At 42.9% G+C, this 24,715-nt stretch overlaps 1 protein-coding gene across 1 annotated transcript in view; it reads right to left on the bottom strand.

Annotated features, from left to right (window-relative positions):
* Positions 1-24,715, bottom strand: part of AIDA (axin interactor, dorsalization associated) — a 110,437-nt gene that overhangs the window by 26,976 nt on the left and 58,746 nt on the right. Inside the window, exon 7 of the mRNA XM_069233850.1 lies at positions 6,785-6,907. Within this exon, the coding sequence (XP_069089951.1) occupies positions 6,785-6,907 (123 nt within the window). The remainder of the gene's footprint in view (positions 1-6,784; positions 6,908-24,715) is intronic.

Raw genomic sequence — 24,715 nt, 5'->3', positions numbered from 1 at the left:
GTGGCCTCAATACTAGTATAAATGTAGCAGAGAAGCCCACCTTTGCACCAAAATGTATCAGGAAATAAACTAGATTAGCAGTTGTCAAGGAATATTATAAGAGTATTGATGTGATTTGCAAAAGACATTTTAAAAGAGCTGACAAGTGTTTTGTTTGGCAAAGGTGCAATGCATATAGTGCGTTATTATTTATTTATTAAGTGCACGTTCACCACTGTGTCTGGGAACAAAAATATTCCGACAAATACCTAAAATATAAGGGATAAATCAAACGCATTAAGATAAATAAAACTTGACCTTATCAGGGGTTGTTTTGAAAAAAAATTGAAGTCTTTATTCTAGATTTTCCACATTTTAGCTCAAAATAACGTTTTTGCGGTCTTTCCTAGTTAGTCGAACCACAATAGTTGCTGAGTAAGAGGACATAGTGAAAAAGTAGCAGTTGCGCTATAACTATATTCTATAACTATACTGAATACAATTCGTGCTGGCTGTACCAGAGCTTAAATATTTATACCCAAGACATTGTATGAACTTTTCTCATTTTAAGCAATAACCTACTTTATGGAGTTAAAATGATTGTAAATAAGTACGAAATACATTTAACAGTGCATACATTGTATAAATGTATAATTAATTCAAAATGACCTGGAAGCCCTCAGATGCCAGAGACGCCCCTCCAAACAGGTCGGGGTTCATGCAGCATGTGTCTCTGCTCAATAATCCATCACTTTGCTCCACCCATAGCTCGCTATGTTTAGGGTGGACCAGCCAAATCTCTTAAAAGGTGATTTAATTTCAGCGGTCTAACACAACGTGTTTGGACCACTACTGGGTCTTTGGGTCTTTGATCACATGACTTGTAGTTTTTTTTTTTTTTTTTTTTTTTTTTTTAAAGAGTTATAACGTTAACAAAAAGTGAAAAAAGACTGCATCAGGCTGTTCACAAAAAAGAAGAAATACGGAGGTTTTCCGTACATCGTTTAAACAAAACACTTACAAATGCATCATGTGTTTCACAAAATCACTCCCACTGCCCAAATTTATATTAATGCACTGTAGCTGATAATTCCATGGGCTGCAGGTTGCTATAAATCCTTCATAATATAAACAGCAATCATTTCATCACCTTTTAGTTAATTGCTCATTTGTAGTTTGCGGATTCTAATGTTGTAATATCAATTACAAACGGTAAGAAGTGACAGCACAATCGTTACACTTGATACTGCCTCGTAAATTATGCTAATAAGGGCTTACAGTTTGTTGTTGTGCTGGAGGAACAATACCCCTCAGAAAAAGACATCTCCTCGTTCGAGTCAACATCCGAACTCATGTTGGTCCTCAAATCTCCTTTCCTTCTATCATGCTTAGACTTCAAGTTAGTTTTGACTGCCACCAAGGGCAGCATAAGGTCTAGGATATCATCCGTCCTCCTCAGAACCCTGGCAAATGATGCCCCTTCCTAGGAGGAGGAAACCACTGGCATCCACCAGTTCATCATGCCAGTTATACTCTGGCTGTTCCATGGTGTTGGGTTTACCATAAGGATCCTCAGATCCTATCCAATTGTACTTCCCACATGGCCTATTGAAAAATGTAGGCCCAGGCTCTGCGTTGGAAAGTCATGTTTTGGCGTGTGTCAGAGTCCACGTCAGGTGATGTCGATCCAGCTCCGTATCGGAGTTGGTTATGACAATGAAGTAGGCACTGGTCGGAACAGTGCAACTGGAATGGGCTCCGGGTTAGGTTGCAACCTTGTGACTGGAGTGGATCTGGATCCAGGCACGGTTCCAAAAGGCCCAACTGGTGCAGAGGGCAAACTCACCAGTGGGAATCGAGTGGGGGCACCAGCTGAATCCACTGGGCCTGAAGACACTCTAGAGGAGTCAGCCTGCCCAAAAATTAGGTGCATGGCCTAATAGAACTCCTTTACCTGGGCGGGGTTGATCTGGCTCAGGGAAACTCAGGGAGGTGCAGAGCTGACCCAGACTCAGGCTCCAAAGCTGCAGGATGGGAGTGGGGACAAGACCTAGGGTGTTGGTCCCATGCCTTGTCCAAACACTTAGATAGGCGTGGCGAAGTCGAAGAGCACTTCAACTTCTTATATTTCTTATGGGACTTACCTAAGAACTTCAAGCATGATGAGTGCCAGAACGGCTCTGCAAATGAACTGGGACCTTCTACGTGACCAGGACCTGGAGCTTGAGAGTTGAATGCTTCGGGCAACCAAGAGCTTTTGGGAATGCTTCCGACCCACCTTCAGATTCATGGTGCAACAGTCAGCAAAGGCCTTGGAGAAGAGGCCCGGCTCATGGCACCAGAGGCAAGCCAGGTGAGGGCCGGTCACAAATATATGTCTGTGGCAGAAACCACAGAGTTTAAACCCCACAGATTTTTATGGGGAATTCCCTAGTTTCACACTGAGAGGAAAAGCTCAAAAATGTCAACAATACATTAATAAAAAAATAGTCCTAAAACTAGACTGAGTTAGTTCTCTCCAAAGCTGCGCTGATCGCGTGGAAAGAAAAAGACTGATATCAGCTTGCAGGGGAAGCACCTATATAGGGACCGCACGCCACATCCGGTGCAGACAATGGTGATGCGGCACCGATTGGTGTCACCCACCAGCGTGCAGAGTGCAGAGGTACTGCTTGAAAAATTCCAGATCCTGGCGCTTGGGAAATATTGTTAGGTAAGGAATCTGTAGCTAGAAGTCTCCATTAGATATGAGGTTCAATGTGCAGTCCTCCCCTTAATGGGAAAGAACTTTGACCAGTTGGTCACATCCTGTTCCTGCTAAATCTTTCAAAAGGGGAGGTACGCAAAATTGTTACCATGATGTTTAAAATCCCCCAAGACTATGAAATAGCAGTGTCAGATAGCCCAGCTCGTTACTAAAGACGACTGCCACATCTGACCCATGTTATCTGTTCTCGGAGATCGCAACCTTTTAAAGTCATTGGGGATGGCAATGTTGAATCGCAGCTGGATGCATTAAATAAACATGTTCAGAAAAAAACATAACATTCAGATGAGCATATTGAGAAATTTCCAACTCGTGCCTTAGAAGCGATATGGTGTTGACGGGGGCACCTCCAAGAGCAGGTAAAGAGTCACAGAGGGAGTTGCCACAATAAAAGTCAGTTCTGTGGTAATCACTGAAGAAACAATGTGCAAGCAGACTAGAAAGCATACCATATTTAGAAGGGAAATTTGTCAAAAGATATTGGTCGAGAGTAGCATGTGTGCTGCATTTCATGATAGTGTCAAGGCTATAGTTAATGCTATAGTTACAGAAGACAGTGAGAGGGAAAACACATCTTTGATATCAATGTTTGCTAATAGGAGGAATTAAGTGGGCTCGATTTCCAAGATGAGAAATTGATTTTATCGGAGATTAGAACATTGGACTGTTTAGAGCTCTACTGAAGACAATTGAGTAGCTCCAAGCTTATAATAGCTGGTATAGGTCCAGAGCTCCACCATTCCAATGTTTGTATTGATTCTCCCATTTTAAATTAGAGCAGTCTAACCTTAGTGGGTGGAATGTTCTAATATGCCTCTGGCTATACCAGTTGTTAAATGCCCTCTCTCGTTATAGGGATTCGCCTGCAGCTCGGGCCTATAACTCTGGTTCAGGGCCTTTAACAACCGGTATAGCTCTCAGCCATGTTTGCAGGGATTCAATATTAATATAGCTTTATAGCACACTGCTGAGGGCTACACCGGTTGTTAAAGGCACTGAACCAAAGTTATATGCTTGAGTCACAAGCGAGGGCCTACAATGAGGGAGAGGGCATTTAACAACCGGTGTAGCCCGAGGCATAAGGGCTATTAGAACATTCCACCCACTAAGGGTAGAATGTTCTAAATTAAAAAGGGAGAAGCAAGACAAACATTGGAATATTGGTGCTCCAGGCTTGTACCAGCCATTATAAGCCTGGAGCTACTCCATTACCTTCAATGGAGCTCTCAACATTCCAGTGTTCTAATATGATCTCATTAACCTCTGGCATGCTTCTAATTAACAGAGGTACCAAAAAAATAAGTTGAGCCATTAGAATGCATAGGTATGTGGCTGTGAAGAATGTTTAGAGCCGTCAGAGAGAGGAATTTGCCCCTGAAAGTGATATGATGGGAAACATTTTAGACTGAAAAAGCCAGAGCATGCTGTATTGTGACTTAGTGAAATTGCATTCTGGTTAGTCCTGCAAGCAGGGAACTATGAGCAAGTTCATGCAAGATCCACAGGACAGAGCAAGGGGTCTAATTCTCCAAGTCAATCAGTAGACAGTCGTCGGTTTGCAATGCGGATACTTTTGCCTTACTAGTGGGTAACAGGTACTACTGCACTCTAGATGGATGGCCAAGATGCTCCTTTTGTACATCGGATCCCTGAGACAGGCAAGTGGTGCAATGTATACTTCAGCAGGAGGTTTGGAGTTTAGATCAATCGCACAAAAACTCAGAGTCCAGTCAATCATATATTTTAAAAGAATAATTACTGTGGGACTAAGCAATTTCTATTCAGTTCTGATAAGGGGGGGGCGGGTCGATCTATTCTATACTGGTCTTTTTGTTCAGCTAAACCTTAGGTGAGTATATACAGTCAATCGAGAGAGATGAAGCTGCTACTGGGCAAAACTGTCTTCCCGGAGGACAAGCAAGCTAGAATGTCTTAAACTGTACAAGGCACAACTACCTTGTGATGCATACAATGTGCTAGTACACCGTGCATCATCCACACTGCCCACAAGCACCATAAATGCAACTTTAGGATCTAACATAACTCCAAACACCAGTCTCCCCGTAACTTAGTGACAGTGGGCCAGATTGCTTGCAGCACCGCACTGCTCCATTTCCTAATAAATGAGGCCCTAAGTGTTCGAGAAAGAGTGCTGGAAACAGACTTTTTTGGTCCTTTTCCCTTGTTAAAGTTTGTTTCTATGTCTACACATTTTCTGAAACTTCACAAACTAAGGAATTGAGGGTTTGAACACCATAATCCCTACACAATCTGTCGGCCAGACATGAATTTGCAGTGAAAGTGCAGCACTTAACTTTAGGAAGTACAAACGTCAACATCTGCGTTCTTGTGTCACACAGAAGTAGTTAATGTCAGGTAGAAACAAAATGTATTGGTTTCCTGAGTGCTGGATTAACAATCAAACTTCGCTTTGTTTCAGTTTCATACCTTAGACTGCATATAACTGAGTTCATGGTTTTCTCTCAAAAAGGTACGTGTGCCCCATGCCTCATTCTTGTGACGAGAGCCCGAAAACTAGTCTAATAAAAGCAAACTGTTTATGTAGTGATTATACACAACTTAAGAAATACATAAGTAATAGCTCTGAGTGCTCTGAAGGTGTGGCCATTGGTTACAGGACTGAGTCTTTGCATGAACGTCTGTGAGCACGTGGCAGTGCAGGTGTGTGGGTGTCTGTATATCATCAAAAGGAATATTGGTTGTATATTATCTCAATGATATACTGTAAAACTATACGAATTCAATCACTGCTAAAATACATGTTCCTAGCCGTTGTTTATTTTTTTTATATAAAATAAAGATAAAATGACGGCAAGTGAGAGAAAAAAAAGATGTTAACATTTTCATTTTATTTGATCATAATCGTTCATATTAAGTCAAGTCAAAGCCACATATAACGATGGCCACTGCTGGGTACGACATGGTTGCAAACTTGAAAATCTACTATTGGCAGGGAGGGGAAGGACAAGGAGAGAAATTAAACTTTCAAGCCGTTCCTAGAAAGATCTACTCGGGTTGATGATGCGTACTTGAATATGCCTCCTTGGTGCCACTAATTCTCCATATTAGCAAGTTTGGGACCAAAAGGCGGGTTCAGGCCATTTCCGTGTGACAGCTACAGGTTGAGGCTCTCTGTGCAATAGTCTGGGCCCATATCAGACAGACTATTTCATACTCAGTCAATCTTGGAGCCCCTTCTATAAAAAAGACTGCAACAAACGGATGCAGTGCGAGCACTTGTGGTTTTCTCCTCAGTTTACAAGTGTGCTCACTGGGGATTTCCTGTTCACTGTACCCTGCCTTGCTGTACATAAGAATTAAAGAATAAAACTTCAAATCAATCCACAACTCAGATTGTTTGTGCTTTTCCAGGGTGGCTTCAATGTCAATCGTTGCTCCCCCGAAGACCACAACAAGCCACAGGAAACAAATGGAGAAAGAATCGCCTCGCATTTTGCTGATCCGCGTGGACGCCCACAGCTTCCTCCTCAGGGAAATATCCACGAACACTCATCTCAGGTTAATTTAGACTGAAGTTGGACAAACTTTATCAAAACTCAGAAACCCACGTTTTATTAGTTTTCAAGTAACAAGAAAAATAACTGGAAAGTGCTTCCCTGAGGCACCCGAAGAGCCACTTAGTACGACCCTGACGTGCATCATAAACCACTAACGGCACAAAAGAGAGGAGTCCCATCGCTGTGTCTGAGCATCAATAGAACATTTACCAGGGTCACAATTCTGCTGGAAAATCGCAAATTAGACAAGAGCATTACCCCAGCGAGGGCCACAAAGAAGCAACTGTCATGTAAAATGTTTAGTGCTTCTTGAAAATTGTTGGACTTTGCTTTTTTATGATTTTTAGAAAAAAAAGAAAAAAAAACATTGTCAAAGTATTCTATACCTCTCAAGAGTTTATTTAATATTAAGCTCTTAAAACTTCCAAAACACAGTATGATCTCTATATCTAACAGACATGATACTCTTGTAAAAGTATCGACTGCCACCAATACTTGCCTTTAACACTAACTGTAATATAGGGGTCAATGCACTGCCCGGCATCTTTTAGGCCAATCTTTTCGATCCGGATAGTAAGTAGCGTCATCCCTGGTTCAGATGGCAATCTTGGTAACAAGGTGCCTGCAAAAAAATAAAAAAATAAAAATAAAATAATATACAATTCATAAGGGTACACTAGTGCTTGTACGTGTATCTAAAACCTTTTCATTTAATCGTAGAAAGAAAGATATGTGATATTAGGGGTTGAGACCCCAAAACTAAAATCTTTTAGAAATCTGCCAGTCAAGGTAGTTTATTCTGCTAAGCATCTCTCGTGAACTAAGATAAGGCTTAATAAATGACGTTAACACTATTGATGACATCATACCGATTGTAAACTACATTCAAATAAAAAAATGTACATTACGGTCACACGCTATAGTCCCATTTTCTTCATAAAAACCGCAGTACACAGTGCTCAGATGTTTACATAAATCTCGGCTATTGTATCTATATTCTACTGGCAGCTTTGTTTTCTGCACACTGTTGGTACAGGCGTCCTCTCCTCAAACATTTTACTTCCAATTATTTACATGTCCCACTTTATTGGGTATTGAAAAGCTGTCCTAACACATACTTTTCTGACATCTTCTAGACACTGTGATACCGTGCTCAAACACGCTTGCTACTCAAGTGTCCAGAATGCACATCACCTCTGCTCAAGCATCTCCCTGCATTGCTTTCACTGAAAAGGACTCTACAGGGAACCACAGCATTCGTGGCTTCAATATGCATCCTCTTCTAACAGGCCTGCTCTGTGTGGTTTCAATGTGAAGTCATTATACGCATGCCTTGTTAATGTTTAATTTTAACATTTTCCTTCTCCGAGAGGTAAAAGAGCTTCGGGATGATGTTTGGTGAGAAGAACACAATGCATGTATGTCTATGCCTTTGTTCCCATTATGAAATATAGACCATTTTCATACTGCATTCAGTGTCAGTTGTGAAAAGATCAGTTGTGATGTCATCTGTGACACTACCTGCATTCTGCTTGGGGAGGGAGAAGCCTCATACATGGAGGAGGGGGGTCATTTACCTGTGGTGTCTTGAGGTCCGTCCTACTATGGCTAAGCAAAACTGGGCCGAATAGAACAACTTCAGCCTTTGACTCTCAGTGGCAAGTAGCAATGGTGAGCAGTCACAGGCTTCCCAGGGAGGTAGTGCGAGGGATCTCAAGCTCAGAACTCAGCAAGAACCCAGCAGAGCAATAGCAGAATGTCCAATCCAGGAATTGACTTTGAGGAAAAGTACCTAAACACACAACAACTAGATACTACATAAGTACTAGTGAAAAGTCACAACTTAGCAGACTGGACACTGGGGTTACTGCACCTCAATCTGTATCCACTCCTTTCCCCCAGATGTCCCTCCTTCCTCCTCTAACTCAGGTATTCTCCCCTCTGCGGTAAGAATCCCAGGTACAGACTGCCCCTCTAGTAATTTCAATGTGCTCATTTTATCACAGTTCTCATTAGCTCTGGTATCTCATCACAATGTAGGTTTATGAAGTGCAGGGCCAAGGTCTGCAGAAAACTGGTGACAGCTGCTTCCCAGTTAGGCATGCCTCCTTCAGCTGCAGTCGGCAGAGTGGCAGCAGTGGCCAGAGTTGGAGGTCGTCCGACCAGGAATTTCAGGCAAACCGGAAGGGTCAGTTTATGGTCATGGTCGCCTGCCTTCCTGGTTCTGAGTGGTGGTTGTGGTAGGAGGTCAGAAATGGGCAGCGTCAGTCTGGCTTTTGGAAGAGACTCAACAGAAATGGTCCTGACCAATGCCATTGATTAATCCGATACATCAAGGATGGGAACTTAGTGGCTGCCATGACATTACTAGCTTTATCAGCAATCTTTAATATCCTCTGCGACTCCATTCTACTTCATAGGTTCAAGGCTGCCCTGATCTCTAGGACAGTCCTGGCCTGGTTTATCTCTTTCTTACAAGACCAGATACAGTCACTCTTGGCAAGTTTAGAGCTTCTCACCAAGCTCATTCTGTTAGTAGTCTCACAGGGCGTGTTCAGTCCTACACTTTTCTTTTTTTTTGTTTGATATATTTCTATACTGCAGATAATATAACAAACACAATACAGTGTAGCATCAAGATGCAACAAAGTACACACAATCCCCCTACTTTGCCCAGTAATCCCCCTCCCATAACCTTCCCCACACAGACAATTTATTGGGCTGTATCAATGTCCAGATGTTTGTGGCCCCAAGCATTAGGTCTCAAAACTCTGGGAGGGGCGCACAGTCCACCCAGACCTACACTTTTCAATCTGTACATGGCTCCCTTGGCTACCCTTAAGTAGTTATTAGGAATTTCATTAGATAGTAATGCAGATGATGCTCAGCTGACTTTAGACAGGAAGATAATCTTGCAGAAACTGAGTACAAGATCAGCCGTTGTAAAATTGCAGCATGGACGAACTCCTTGTTCTTAAATGGCAATAAGACAAAACTGAGATCTTTAGCACTACAAATAGCTGCCCAGCAGATCTTGACAACACCTTTTCCTGTACAGCAAGGACAGAACCTAGGGGTGATTATAGACTCAAAAGTAGCTTTCACTGAACAAATTAAAAAGCATATTTGACAGTTTTTGAACTTTTAAGAATTATTATGAAAATTCTTCCTTTTACCCCAACTGTGGCAAGAACTGACCTGCTCTATGCTTTAAACCCATCAGGAATGGATTACTGCAATTCCCTTTTTGTGGGACTACCTAAACACCTGCAAAAGAAGGTACAAATCCTACAAAATATGGGTGAGAAACTGATCCTAGGATTAGGGCAACACATCTCAATAATTAATGAGCTATCTGTGCCACTCTGGTTCCCTGTTGAAAAAAGATGTCTGTTCGGGTCTCCGCCTGTGTCACAAAACCATTTATAATAGGAAATAAGGCTCATACGTGCATTCCCTTTTTTGTGGTACCGACCCTCACAACTTTTGAGATTCCAGTTTGTCTGTTGGGTTGAGGTTCCCACTTTTAGGAAATTCAGAATTGAGGGGATTGTTGTTTGGCAACAGTTGTGTCTGAAGCTTGGAATGGACTACCACAGGAATTATACACATAGATTGCCCTAAGCCTCTTTAGATGCCAACTGAGTTTTTTTTTGCCTAACAACATAGAGCCTGGCCTTAGTTTTGTGTGTTAACATGTCCTTTTCTCTCTCACACTCAACTCGTATAACTCTTTAATTTTTAGCATCAGGACACTTCCTTCTGGAAGTAGTTGATAGCACTGTACAAATTTAGAAATCAATCAATTAAGCAATAAATCAGAATCTGGGTCACAGAGTTACAACTGCACTTTTCTGGTCACTGTGCCATGAACAGACATGATTACACAGTTCCCAAAAGGAACCATCAATCGGAGAGACTGATATCCGCCAACATCTAGGCCACGCAAATCGCTGTTCTCCATCCTCTCATTTGCCAGACCGTACCAGCACCAGGAGTCACACCTCCTACAGGGTTGCCAGGCTCCTTCCCCCTCTCAGTAGGCAAGCTGACTACTAGGCACCGCAGGGTACGATAAACAGCTTCTTTCAGCTAGGCATGACTTTTGGTGATGTCCCCTCAACCCTAGGAAGGTGGCTGGCAGGTAGACACTGTTTAGAGTGGTTCTTCTTTGAAGTGTCCTTTCCAGCTTGTATTCAGACACAGTCTTTGCACTGAACGATGCTCCTCATAGCAGGGTAGTCTACAGTCTGGGCCACCCACAAACAGTGGCGTCCGGCAGCTTTAGGAGGGAGGGGGCGGGCGGGCGGGAAGCACACACACACACACACACACACACACACACACACACACACATCCATTAACAACACTCATAACATTCAAACATGCACCACACATTCATTTTAAAGGATTACATACACTCATTCTTTCTCACACACACATGCACATCTATTAATACTCATAACATTCAAACATGCACCTCAATCATCTGGGCCCACGCCAGTACGGACAGGACCCACGTTGAGGCCACGGGGGAGGGGGAGGGAGGGGTGGTTGGGTTTGACACCTTCCACTTGCGGGTTATCAGCCACGCTGGGGCTCTGTATTTCTTGGTCCGGCAATAGGATGAACACCTCTCAAGTATATGTCATAACAATCCCCGTGCAGTGCGTGAAGTGTGTAATTACATCTCTCCAGTAGGTAGTCAGTGAGGAGCAGGTACATAACGTGTGATAGTTCCATGTCATGTGCTAGGCAATGGGGACAAACTGAGTCGGTGTGCTGTAAGTAACAATTAATTTTAATGTAAGTTAAATAGACCCGGTGCAGTATATAGCGTTGCACTAATTTAAAATGGGAGTTCCTGTATACTAAGGAAGGGTAGGACATAATTAGGGCTCCCGGTTTTACACTATTTGACATTTCCGTCTGCATTTATTCCATATTTATTTTTTGCTATTTTCTTCTCTATTTATTTTTATTTTGTGTTTACTGTATAAATAAAGCTGCAATAGGTATTCTTACACATTTAACTCATAAATCAATACTCCCATCTGAATGTCCAAAAGGTTTCAAAAGTATATAGTGCAATAGTATTATTTGAAAACACTTTCATTGTAGATTAGCATAAATAACTGTAAATATGCACTTGATTAGGAAATGTATTGTCTTCTTTAATCTCTCCTACTCTCAATCTGTACACCTGCAGATTTGTCACTCAAAATTGGCAGTAGAAAAAAAAAAAAACATCAGAAGAAAGCCCATTTTCAGTATTTTTCTGTATTTAAAAATAAAAACAGACAGGAAAATAAATAGTTCTCTGTATTATCTGTAAAAATTGAAAACTGGGAGCCCAAGTTATAATAACGTGTCACTTGCTGTCAGGACAAGCTTCGCTTAAGTCCATGTTCCACTGCCTCGCAACACGGTGAGGGGTACTGTTGTGTGTAGGATTAATGCGCCAACCAACCAGAGTCTGGTGGCCTCCTGTGCCCAGGCCATTCAGGTATTGGATGACAAGATGCTGTGTGGGTTTCTGTTGCATCTCTCCTCAAGAGTATCTCAGTGCACCAATAAAGGAAGCGTGTATTAAAAACTGGCCAGGTAGGAAGTCTGACCAAGCCAGTAAGTCTTCTATGGGGAGGAGAGTTCCATCACAATATAGATCGCTTACACTGTGTAAACCCACCACATGCCATAGTGTCAGTTCTCTACTCTAGTCACGCGTCTGTATGGCATACCAAGTAATGGCAATGCTGGACTGTATGGCCTGGTCAACCGGGTAAGAAACAGGCCCTTGTGGTAGAAACAATAAGTGACCTGGAGGAGGAGCACACTGGATATGGGAGTCCGAGCAAAAGGATGAAAGGTGGTAAGCAACCACTCCAAGTCCCAGGGAGGAAGTAGTGCCATGGTATCCGCTAGTTTGTGACAGAGAAACCAGCGCAATGCCATTGAAGTTGGGGTGCCAGAAAGTAATGTTTGAGGTTGGGAACACTGAGTCCGCCACATTCTGTGGGGAGTCAAAGCTTGAGCAATGCTACTCTGCAATGCGTATTATTCTAAATAAGATCACCTATCCTACGTTCTAAAGAACCAAAGAAGGGTCGGTGTATAAAGAGAGGAAGATTGGCAAAGTAATACAAAAGTCTTGCCAGGACCACCATCTTTGTCAAGAGTCACTCTTCCTGTCGCTGACAGCGGCAGAGTCTGCCAAAACAACATCTGTGCATGTAGTGCAGTGACAGCACAAACCAGCTTACCCACTAAAGGGTACTCAGGTGTGTGGTAAATATGTATCCCGAACTGCAAAATATAGAGGGCTGCCACGCGAGTCGGATGCCATTCACTCTGTACATTGGGTCTGACGTATGAGTGCTAAAAGGGAAGAAATACGATTTGTTCCAGTTAACTCTGAAGCCAGAAATGTGGCAGTCAGTCAGCAGACCTGAAATAGTAGGAGGTACAGATCGAACGTCATTAAGATACAGCAATAGTCATCAAGATACAGCAATATATCGTCTGCACAAAAGGATACACAGGGCGTACTATAAATCCCCACCCCCCCACCCCCAAGAGGATCCCCCAATGCTGGCTATGTCAGAATTGAGAGTCATTGTTGTCTGAAGATTTGGAGCGGTCTTCATTGGCACTATAATGTGGTACAGGATCATGAAAGTCTCCTGCCATCTACAGTGTCTTGCAACGTTCCTGCATAACTTCCTCCAGGTTCGGGGAACTGTGTGAACAAAAGGTCATCGAGCTTGGGCGCCATGCACATTTCCTGAGCTTCCTTCCCGCTGGCAGTGGTTGATCACGTGGGGCAGAGGAAGAACCAGAGTCGGCTTTCCCCCTACGCTACATCCAAAACCAGGCATCTACAGGGTCAGTAAAGAATGTTTTGCCATCCATCTGGCCATTGAGAAGGTGAGCCAGAGAGAAAAGGGCATATTTGATGTGGTGTTCCCTCAGTTTTTGTTTGACCGCAAGGAAGGTGTGACGTTTCCACTGAACTGTTGATGTGTAGACCGGGAACAGCATTACCCATACACTGTCAACCACCAGGTTGTACTGTTTACGTGCATCATTCAAGACAACATCACTGTCACAATAGTGCATGAGATGTGCCACTAATGAGCGGGGCGGGGTACTAGGTAGGAGTCGTTGCGTTTGCACCCTGTGGGTATGTTCCAATGAGGAGAATGGCGACAACAGTTCTGTAGGAAGTAAACTGTGAAGCCAGGTGCCTAAGTATGTTTTTTATCACTGCGTTCAGGAAGGCCCACAACTCCGATGTTATTATGCCTGGATCTCCCCTCAGCATTCTCTGTGTGCTATTCCAGGATGCAGACTATCTCCTGTAGAATGTTAAGATGGGAATGCAAGTCTGAAATTTGTGGCTTGAGAGTTGTTACTACTTGCTACTGAGACTGCAGCCTATTGAATAGTTTCCGATCATCATGCAGCAGGGTGAAGTCTTCAAGAGATGTGCACGATCTTTCTGTAATAGTGAAAAATGCATCCAATTTGCCAAGTCTGACTGGGTCTGATGAGCAATGTGTGGGTTTAGCGGTCCGCTGAGAGCTCTGTGGTGGAGTTGATGGGCGTGAGAGTGTAGCTGCGGCACCAGTCCCGGGGCGCACCATCGTAATGGGTCTCTGTAGGGGTGCGAAATAAAGATATAGATGTGCGGCAGGTAAGGACCCACTTTTGAGTGTTAGATAAGATCACAACACTTCGCAGCACAAGCTGCCAAGTATGGGAGACTAGCAGCAAGCAAGAAGGGAGGGCTTGTGGATAATTAACTGCAGCGTAAGTGGTGCCACAGAGGAATGTAACCGGCAGATCCAAGCTATGAGACCACCAGGTGCATCAAGCCCTATTATGAGAAAGAGCAGTGAAGGCGAGCACAGGAGAGTCGAGGAGGGGCATGGGGCACTGCTCTACAACACAGGGCAGCAGTCAATGTTCACTGGGCACTTGGAAAGTCCAGACACTCGAAGGTAGTAGTACTGTGCATGGTATAGGAGGGCCTGTGACAATGTTGTGTCTCCCGGAGAAATCTCAGAGGCATGGGTGATGGTATGGGAGCACAGAGGAAATAAGCACCAGCAGCTTATGGCTCGATCACCTGACTCACTGCCCCGCTCAGACAGTGTGTTCGGTCTACAGCACAAGGTCACTCGGGCAGAGGCCACATTGGGGTTCCCAGAACTGGCTATAAACAAGAGTTGATGGTGGGGGGTGTGAGGTGGTGGAAGCTGGGAAGATCGGTTCAAAAAGGAGTGAACGGCCTGGCTCCAAGTTGCGCAAGTATGCCCCATTTAATGCAGAGTCAACATGATGGATTGCCTCCCGGGGCCCAACTGTATGTTAACTCGTTGTGGGAGACTCCAACAGTCCATTGCGGACTACATGTGAGCAAGTCCTCAGGGGCATGCCCGTGGCGCCCAGCAGCAGTGCCAGATTCAGCTAAAATGTCCCTCATGCCAAAGGCCCACAACAGTGCAGCTAAAGTAGGCCGACGACAGCACGTTATAGAGCCCAGCAAGTTATAAAGTCTGCAGGTTCACAGCCGCTCACCAAAGAGGCCCACTAGGTCTCAGCGACAATGGTAAGCATGATGTGCGTGCAGTGCGGCCTAATTTCCAGAGTGGCGTGCTCAGGCAGGTGAGGATTCCCAGTGCCATTTTCCTCCCTAGGTAGGCCACAGAACCCTTCTGAGGCACCCCTGTGATGGTGGGAAAGCAGGGTTCCTGGCAGCTGCCCGCCAGGTTGTATCAAGTGGGGCTTCACTGTCCAGCATCACAGGGTGTAGCGGGCGAAGTGAGGTGCCAGTTTTAGACACCCCCAAGGGACCCTAGACTGTAGAGGCCAATCGGGTAGTGCAGCAGGTGCACCGCCTCAGGTCGGGTACAGGGTCGGTGGAGTCCACGGGTGCTGTGTAGAGACAGTGGTAGGCCCAGCAAGGGCACCGTGCGGCCCGCATCCAATGTTGGTGCCGATGAGTGTGTTCTCAGAGGTCAGGTGGCCTTCAATTTCAGCTGAGGCAGACCCCCTGTGATGTCCCCAACACAGGTGGAGTGCTAGGGCTCTGAACGACCACCCCTTGATGTGCAGGAATCAGGATAAGGGGGAAAGTAGTACGGAGTTCACTTAGCTTGTGTCCGCCATCTTGGCCACTGCCCCCCCATGATGGATCCTATATCAATATTTTTCATTGACCCAAGAGTTATCCATCCATAACTACCTCCGATTACCACTACTTATTCCCTGAACAGAGGATTACAGAGATCAGAATAGGAACGGCAATGTAAGCAAGATTTATTCAGGGATAAAAGCCTGGATTGAAGAGCAAGCTTGCCTGATAAAAAGCAAGATCTTAAACCTCTCAGTTACAAGCCTGTGATAGAGCCAACCAATATACTAGAGAATGTTTTTAAAATCAGAACCAAGTCGTCTACTGATTTTAGCAATGGTTTTTACAATATGGTAACATTTTCATGGGCAACTTTTTTTGTTAGATTTGTTTTATTTTTATGGAAAGCTATAAGCAGGAGAAGAATTCAAACACTCAGTGGCAGGAAGAGTTGATAATGCTCAATAGTATTCTTATGGCACCTCAAACATTTCTGTATTAGAGTTTCATATAATTTTAATAATGTAATAGCCTTCTTTTCTACTTAGTTGCCTTTGCGAACGTCTTCCATCCTGATACACGTACATGATTTACTTTTTCACTTGATTTGAAGAAACTTAAATATTTTGGTTTTGAAAGATTACTTTAAAAAAACATTTAAAATGTGAATGCAAAAAAAACTCACCATCAGGCTTTGAATGACTTTGTATATGAATATTTAATGTGTTTTACTTTGATACTGTATCATGCATATATAGACACATCCTAATTATGGTGCTTCAGATAACAGTGCAGGTATTTTCTACTCCACATGCACAAACTGCTTAAGCATAAAAACTAAATTATACGCAAGTCACTATATACTCAGAATACAACTTATTACTTTGGCCTTGAATACTTGTATAATTAAATCTAAATAACAATACAGCTACAATTCATGATATGAATGACCAGATTCTGGCATGAAAAATATACTTCCTAATTCTATGTGTATGCTACCCATTTCAATCCGATTATTTGGTACTACTCTAAATTAGTTGCCTTTCATTTATGCATGTTAGTTTGAAACCTTTAATGAATTACCTTTATTTTGCTATGCTACTTTTTCAGTAATTGTTTGCTACTGCATATAAAAAGAGATCCCAGATAGGTGCACTCTCTCAAATATTATATATTACATAGTGGGGGGTTGCCACACGGTAGTAATAGTTAGGACCATGTTTCCATAGAAAAGCGTTTGACTTGCCTATATCTTTGGCACTGTTTGACAAATCGTCACAAAATTATCTTTAAAAAAGTGTGGCAGTGATTCTTTTTGCGCATGGGAAGTTTCAGGGTGATCCGTCAAGCAGAGGCAGAGAAAAGGGGGGTGGGGGAGGTTTAAAAAAAAAAACATGCGTTTCCCATGTTAATTCCCAAAGGAGTTTTGAACAACACTACAACCTAACTGCTAGACAGAATTAAAACAAATTTGGCAGAAGGTTAGATTTTGTTCCACAGATTGTACTTTTGGTTATCTGGGGTACATCTGTTCAGTAGTTTGAGATATTAAAGGGAAATTACATTTTTATATCTAGGGCCACAGATACTCCCGACGACTTCATGAATAATACGAGCTGGTGCACAGAGCTGCAGAGCTCCGATTGGCTGCCAACACTTCAAACCAGGAAGTGTTGGCAGCCATTTTGGGACTTGGCTCCAGCAGAGTCCCAGAAAAAAAAAAAAGAGGACAGAGTAGGTACACCGTGACCCCCTTAGCTCTGGTGCTGCGGTCCCAGAGTAAGCCGCCAGGAGGGGGAAAAAAAACAAAAAACCACAACACTTAAAAAAAAAAATGTTGCCACAACTTTTCGTCAATGTTGGAAATTTACTGCACAAATAAAAAATAAAAAAAATCCCCAACCATGGGTTAACATGCTTATTTTCATGAAGCCCCCTGTGGTCCAGCCCCAGGGATCACCACCTCCCCAGGGTTATTTTACGCAGGAGAGGGCCTGCAGCCCCTCTCATGGAGCCAATGATGTCCCTGGGGACCCACCCCGCCCTCAGGGAAGGGTCCTGCTATGTCCCAGGGTGCCCATCCCCAGGACATAGCCGTTTGCTCTGACTTGGCAGAAGGTTTGACAGCTCCCCACAAGTCAAAGCAAACACTTCACTTTTGAGTGAGTGCTGTCAAACAGCTACCAATTTCAGAAAGTGAAGTTTTTGTCCATTTCTCTGCAGGGAAACGGATGAAAATATTGCCCCCCCAAGAAGGTAGCCGCTATTTAAAGCATCTCCCTGCTTGTGGAAGCAATGAAGACTCATCCAGGATGTGAGAAGCCGGCCAGGACCACGGGGGCCTTCAGGATCCCCCAGCTGTCCTGTCACTCTTTCTCTTGCATCCCATGAAAGGATAGAAGAGAAAGAGAGAATGTTATTGCAATGGTCTCTCCATACAATGACTTCAAGGAGTCAGACTAGCAAGATGTTCGGTAAATAAGTTAGTTACGTTTGAATGCAGAGCAGAACAGAATCACTTCCGCCCTAATGCTCAAGGTCTTGTGCAGCCAATTAGTAGGCTGAAGTTTCCAATCTTAGTATTGCTTGGCAGTGTGTCTGCTTATTTTCTATTGTATTCACTGTTAACATTCCTAGTGAGGGTACATTGAAGTCTTTCCCCCCTCAAAATGGTGGGTTGAATGTCATAGCCAAGTCTTGACACTGCACAGTAAGAAGTCCTCTGGCCTACTGGTTAAGGTCTCAAACATGCACACTAAAGGTTAAGGGTTCTAGTCTAGTTAAGTCTGTGGTCGACTTCTGCTTTAGTTTATTTTCAGCTATAAAAGTTATACACTGAAAGGTGATCACACTCTTTAATTGACAATTTCTTTTTTTATTCTTAATCTGTCCACACACACAATATATAATCGCTCTCTCCCTCCTTCTCCCCTCTTCCCCCCTTCCCCTCTCCCTGGCCTGTGCAGCCAAAGGCCATGTGCAGCAGTGGTTGGATTAATGTACAGTGATGAAAATTACTGTGCGTTAAAAAACACCATAGAAATTCACTGAAAAAGCCAAAGGTTACCGGGACTTTATAGTTAGGCTCACATTTTAAACATTCAAAACCACAGAAATTGACCTGTTAGAGTTATTTGAAGTCACTATAGCTCACACCCTCACCATGCACTAATTACCTCACAAATTACGGCACTAATGATATCTTTGATAACATCATTGGTAATATACATGTAATATTAGCAGTAAACGTTTTTATGCAAAAAAACTGTGCATGGAAGGGGTGCAAGCTATAGTTACCTTAGGGCATGAGTTAAAGTTATTGGAGATCACTCTCACTATAACAGGTACGTTTCCATGGTTTCGCATATTTAAAACAGGGGTCCTAACTATAACGTCCCTGCAACCTTTGGTTTAAGTGTCGCAGTTATCGACATGGAGGATCTGACTTGCTTTATTTTTAAACTTTCAAAGTTGAAACTTACTCAGATGTCATCAGGTTGGTAATGCTTTGACTTAATGACACCAAAGTTGAATTTAATATTTCAAATAACATGGGAGAAGAACTACATAATTTCATTAATTATAAAGGCAAGCATTTTATGAGGCTCACAACCTTCTCAGACTACAGGGATCAAATGGCATTAATGCAGAGATTTTCAGAGGATGAAAAACTTTTGAGAAACGCGAGTGCAGTAAGGACTTGAATCGAGTCCCCATCAAGCGGCTGGAAAGGAAACAATGTGATGAAAGAGGAGCCGAGCCAGGGATAAAACACATACATGTACAGTCCACCTCCAGGTTCATTCTCTCTACAACATCTTGGACACGAGGTTCCCACAAACCAATAAAAGGGCATAAGAGTACTTAAACACATCGAGATCTCAAAAACACCCACATGAAAGCATCAGACTGCTAACCAGTGCTAAAGTGCGTATGTTTGTATAAATTGTATTGGTGTTTGGTTTATCAATGATTGGCATATTTGATTTACTTGTAAGTCCCTAGTGAAGTGCACCGAGCCTGTAAACTTGTTGTGCGAGGAGGGGGAGGAAGAAGAAAAAGTGGAAGAAAAAGAAGAAGAGGAGGGGGCGGAAGAAGAAAAAGTGGAAGAAAAAGAGGAGGAGGAAGAAAAAGTGGAAGAAAAAGAAGAAGAGGAGGGGGAGGAAGAAGAAAAAGTGGAAGAAAAAGAGGAGGAGGAGGAAGAAAAAAAAAAGAAAAAGAGGTAGAGGAGGAGGAGGAAGGAGGAGGAGGAGGAGGAGGAAGAGGAAGAATAAAAAAATAAAAAAAGAGGAAGAGGAGGAGGAGGAAGAGGAAGAGGAAGAGAACTGCCAATCTGACCTGTCAAGTGTACCCACTTGCCAGGCCCAAACCTTCCCTTTTTAGGTCGGGCAAAGCAGCGCGCAAGCACTGCTTTTCCAACATCTTTTGTCCCACCTTGGAGAACTTTTGTTACCACCTTGGGGATCAACCCTGTTGCATGGATAATTGCACATTTGACGATACGTATGACTGCAAGTGCACTTTTTTCCTTTTGTGTCTGTCCTTTGCGCTCATGCTCATGTCGGCCATGGCGCTTTGAATCCGCTCTCTTATATCAACTGTCCAGTTAGGAATTTACAACACTTATACCTCTAACTTGACCAAACGCGAGACTCATTGAATTGCATGTTATACATGTAAGGTAGGCTCTAGGTAGCCCCATGGGAAGGGTGCAGTGTATGGTAAAGATGGGACATGTACTGAGGTGTTTTACATATCATAACATTGAAATACTGCCAAATTTGTTTTTCACTGTTGCAAGGCCTCTCTCTCTCTCATACGCTAACATGGGGACTGCCTTTAATGATCTTTTAAGAGCAGTTTACCTTTGGGAGCAGACAGAGATCTGGAGTTTGGGGTCATTGAATTCACAATTTAAAAACACATTTTTTGGTAAAGTTGTTTTTTAAATTGTCAGTTACAAAATGCCACTTTTAGAAAGTGGGCATTTTCTTGCTTAAACCATTCTGTGACTCCTTCTGCTTGTGTATTCCCTGTCTGGGTCAGACTGTGTCAACACCAGAGCAGTACGCGCTCTATTGGCGACAAAAATGCAAAAACACAACACTCTCAAAACAAAGTAATTTATGCATTGTGCTGATATGTTGTGGTTTAACCTTTTGCATTGCAGAGTTCAATCCTGAAAACTTATTTTTAATATGCTTACAAATACTGTTCCTTTGCAATGTATTGCTGCAGGTTTTCAGAGTGTTAGGGTGTGGCCCCTTTCCAGGGCCTTCCAGAGACTTTCCCTGCAACATGCCTGGGGGTGGTTCTGGGCTGGGCCAAGACTCTATAAAAGAGAGCCAGCCCAACTCCCAGTGCTCACTATTCAGAGGTCCCGGTGCAGAGCAGCAGCTTCTCCCTGAGCTCCTGTCCCGGCGGCCTATTTGGATCTTCCAGTCTTCTGCCCTAATCCTTCATTGGTGATCATTGTTCCAGGCGGTAAGACGGTGGTTGGATTGTCCCGACACAGTTATTTAGAATTTTCATATTCTTGGTTTAAATTCTTAAATGAGTAACAGATTACTTGCGCGCTACCATTTCTTGACATTTATATGGTAGTTTACAAATAGGCAAGACGCGCGATTTATTTCATAAAGGTTTGACTTTGTTATTCATTGCGCGCTACCATTTCTTGACATTTACATGGTGGCTTAAGAATCGGCAAGACGCGTGATTCGTTTTATGGTGTTTAAACATTGTTGTCCATTGCTCGCTACTATTTCTTGACATTTACATGATGTTTTACGAATTGGCAAGACGCACAACTCGTTTCATGAGCATCTAACTTTGTTGTTCATTGTGCGCTACCATTTCTTGACATTTTACATGGTGGCTTAAGAATCGGCAAAAGAAGCGCGATTCGTTTCATTGTACTTTGATCTTGTTATTTATTGTGAGCTGTTATTCCTTGACATTTACATTGTGTTTTACGAATCGGCAAGATGCTCGATTTGATTAATGATGATTTGACTTTGATATTCATTGCGTGCTACCATTTCTTGGTATTTTACATGGTAACACTCAAATTGGCAAGACGCACGATTCTCTCCTCGAGTTTAATTCATGTTGTTTATTGTATGCTACTATTCTAAGATATTTATTATGTAATATTCGAGTTGACAAGTTATGTGATTTGTTTCCTGAATCCATATTGTGTTATGCATGGTGCACAATCCTTTTATGGTGTTTAATATATATATATATATATATATATATATATATGCAATATGCGCAATTTGTGTTGAAACATTTTAAGAGTACACAGAAGGCCAGAGTTTCTAGATGCAATATTGTATGGTCCTAGTATACATTCTCAAAACAGGATTCATATGACTGGTTTAAAATTTAGTCAGAATGTTTTTTCTGATTCTCATGTAAAGGAAAGTACTTGAATAAGAAAGTTTTCATTTAATTCATCTTGATACTTAGTCATTTTAATCTGAACTCTTAAATTGTTCATGTTTTCAGAGTGACTAGGCTTAGAGTCATAATCTAGTATTGATTTCAGGAGATATCATTTTCATATTGTGTGTTCTAGCCTTTTTCTTACTACAGGTCTCCTTCCCAGCTGTTCCCTTCCTAATCCCCTCTTGAACTCTCTCAGTCTCTGTGATTTATCTATCAGAGTCTTGGAGCTGTTCAGTGGTGGACGTGTTGGGAACGTGCACAGACCCCAAGGATCTGGTGACTCTGACAGAGAGCTGTTTTTTTTTATTTTTTTATAATCACCACTAGACAGTGAGCTGGGGTGTAGCCTGCATATCCTGATGGGCCATCTGGGCTATAGTGGAGGGTGGGGTGGTCACTTACACCTGAATTGGCTGTGTCTGTCCTCACACAGTGCCGTCTCCAACCCCCTGGTGTGAGTCTGTGCCAAGCCTCGGTAAGGCAGAATCTTGTGAACAACAGAGACTTTCCCTTGGAAGTTTGCCTACTTCAAAAGGCAGAAAGGGGTATGAGAAGTGGACCCAAACCCCCAGATTTTCAGATTACTTCTGGAACCAAGAGGAACCTCTGCCAAGGAAGACGAGCTGAAGACACGGAGGAGGAGTACTCCCTCTTTTCTGTGACTGTGCTCTGCTGGGTTGTCCTGCAGTTGCTGCTTCTGCCTAAAAGAGGACAAAAACTGGACTTTGTGGTATATTCCTGCTTGCGAAGAATTTCCAACGGCTTAGATTGAGCTTGCCTCCTGTTTTGAAGTCTCAGGGGCATCAAAGACTTCCTCTGCCAGGACCTGGACTCTGCTGAAACTTTTGCCCTGTCAATTGGTGCCCTATCCAGTCCCTGAGCCCTTGAAAGGTGAAGCTAGTAGAACAAGGACTGAAATCCATGCATAGGAAGCTGTGCGGGGAAAATTTCAACGCACCATCTGCAACGTGGCTGTAAAAACGATGAGCCACTCACCTCACAGCTGAAAACAACACCACCTGCATCGTGGCTGGGATTTTGACGCATCACCTGCATCGCGGCTGGAGAAACAATGCAAAACTGAATTGCGGCTGCTAAAATTGATGCAAACCCCATGCAGTGCTGTTTTCCAACACTGTGCGGCCGGATTTCGCCCGCATCATCGCTGGGTGTCAAAATCACCGTGAACCTGCGCAATCCGAGTTGCCCTGTCAGGAAATAAACACATTGCTCTCTAGCGGGAGAGAAAAATGATGCATCGCCTAACCAAACGGAGAAGAAACACCACAAGGCCTCACTTGCGAGTAGGGAATCGACACATCTCTGACTTTTCCGACGCCTGTGTGGCTTTATTTTTTACGTAAACCAAGTACTTTGTGCAACAACCTTTCTATTGTTTTGTATGGAGTAAGATTCTATTATTTTTAAAAAATCATATCTTGACTTGGGTATGTTGGACTTAATTGTTTTGTTTGATTTAGATAAATATTGCCTAATTTTTCCACTGTATTATGGTGTGTGTTGGTACAAATAATTCACACATTGCCTTTGAGATAAGCCTAACCCTTGTGCCAAGCTACCAAGGGGGTGAGCAGGGGTTGTCTTAGGAGTTTAACTCCCTCACCCTGACTAGAGTGAGGGTCCCTGCTTGGACAGGGTGCAAACTGACTGCCAACTAGAGACCCCATTTCTAACAAGGACCATACAATGATACCTGGTCAAGGATGAATTCCTTTACCTTCCATTCAAACATCTGGTGTACCTGCTGTATGCTCCTGACGCGACCGATTAAATTACATGCTGAATAAGTAACATGTTCTATCAGCATCCCTAGATGCTAGGGAAGACTTGCACCCTACATCAGTGTAGGAAAGTATTGTAAACCACTAGTCCAAAGAGGTCCACTGGGGAGAAAAGACACACATTTATGCCATCTCAAGTAAAGGAGAAGAAACAATACCTGATGCACACGGTAGACAGAAAAACAGTAAATGAGCACCACGAGCTAGTCTGCATCAAATGTCATATACCACTTGGCGATATGTGTGTGTGTGAATTGCACAATATTTAAACAATTGCTTACGAAAAGAAAACAACAATAAATACTGCGTGACAATTCATCATATCATTGTCCATAGAAGATTTACAAAATCATAAAACAAATTATCTATGGCAACAACCTCAGTAAGATACACAGTTTTTTGTGGTGACATTTGTAAACAATTTAAAACTTCATTTAAAAACCGTTCTAATTTCTTGGCATATTCGGTCCTGCAGCACTAGGTGTATTAGGAACTTATCAACTCTTGTCTGCCGATAAGGACAGTGCTTAAGCTCAATGGTACTCCTGTTAACTGGAAAGCTCAGAAGAACTGTGCACTCTGACACTAATGAGGAAGTGGAGAAAACTGTACCTTAGTTAGAACCTTGGAATGTTTACATTAAAACACCTGCTGTAAAAGTGAAGAAGCAATGCTGATTGCTTAAAGCAGGAAGTTTTTTGTTTTTTTTTTTCAAACAGATACACATGTACACAAACACACATAAAAGGCAAAAAGAACTAACAATTGAAATTGCTTGGTAAGAAAACAATCATACCTTCAATGGCTCCTGAGTTAGGAAAGTGATGGAGAATGAGATGAGTGAGATGGTGAAAATATGCATGAGAAAAACAAGACAAGGCCGTTAGAGAAGATGTGATGTTATGAGCAATGAGCAACACACAACACAGTGCATCAGCTGAGCACATACAATGAAGCAAGAAGACGCATTAAACATCCAACATTTGTAGTTTAGGGCGGATTTAAATTTCGGCGGTCGGGTTACTCCTTCACAACG

This window comes from Pleurodeles waltl, chromosome 5 (assembly GCF_031143425.1).
Source record: "Pleurodeles waltl isolate 20211129_DDA chromosome 5, aPleWal1.hap1.20221129, whole genome shotgun sequence".
Lineage (NCBI taxonomy): Eukaryota > Metazoa > Chordata > Amphibia > Caudata > Salamandridae > Pleurodeles > Pleurodeles waltl.
This window is presented reverse-complemented; position numbering and strand designations above follow the sequence as displayed.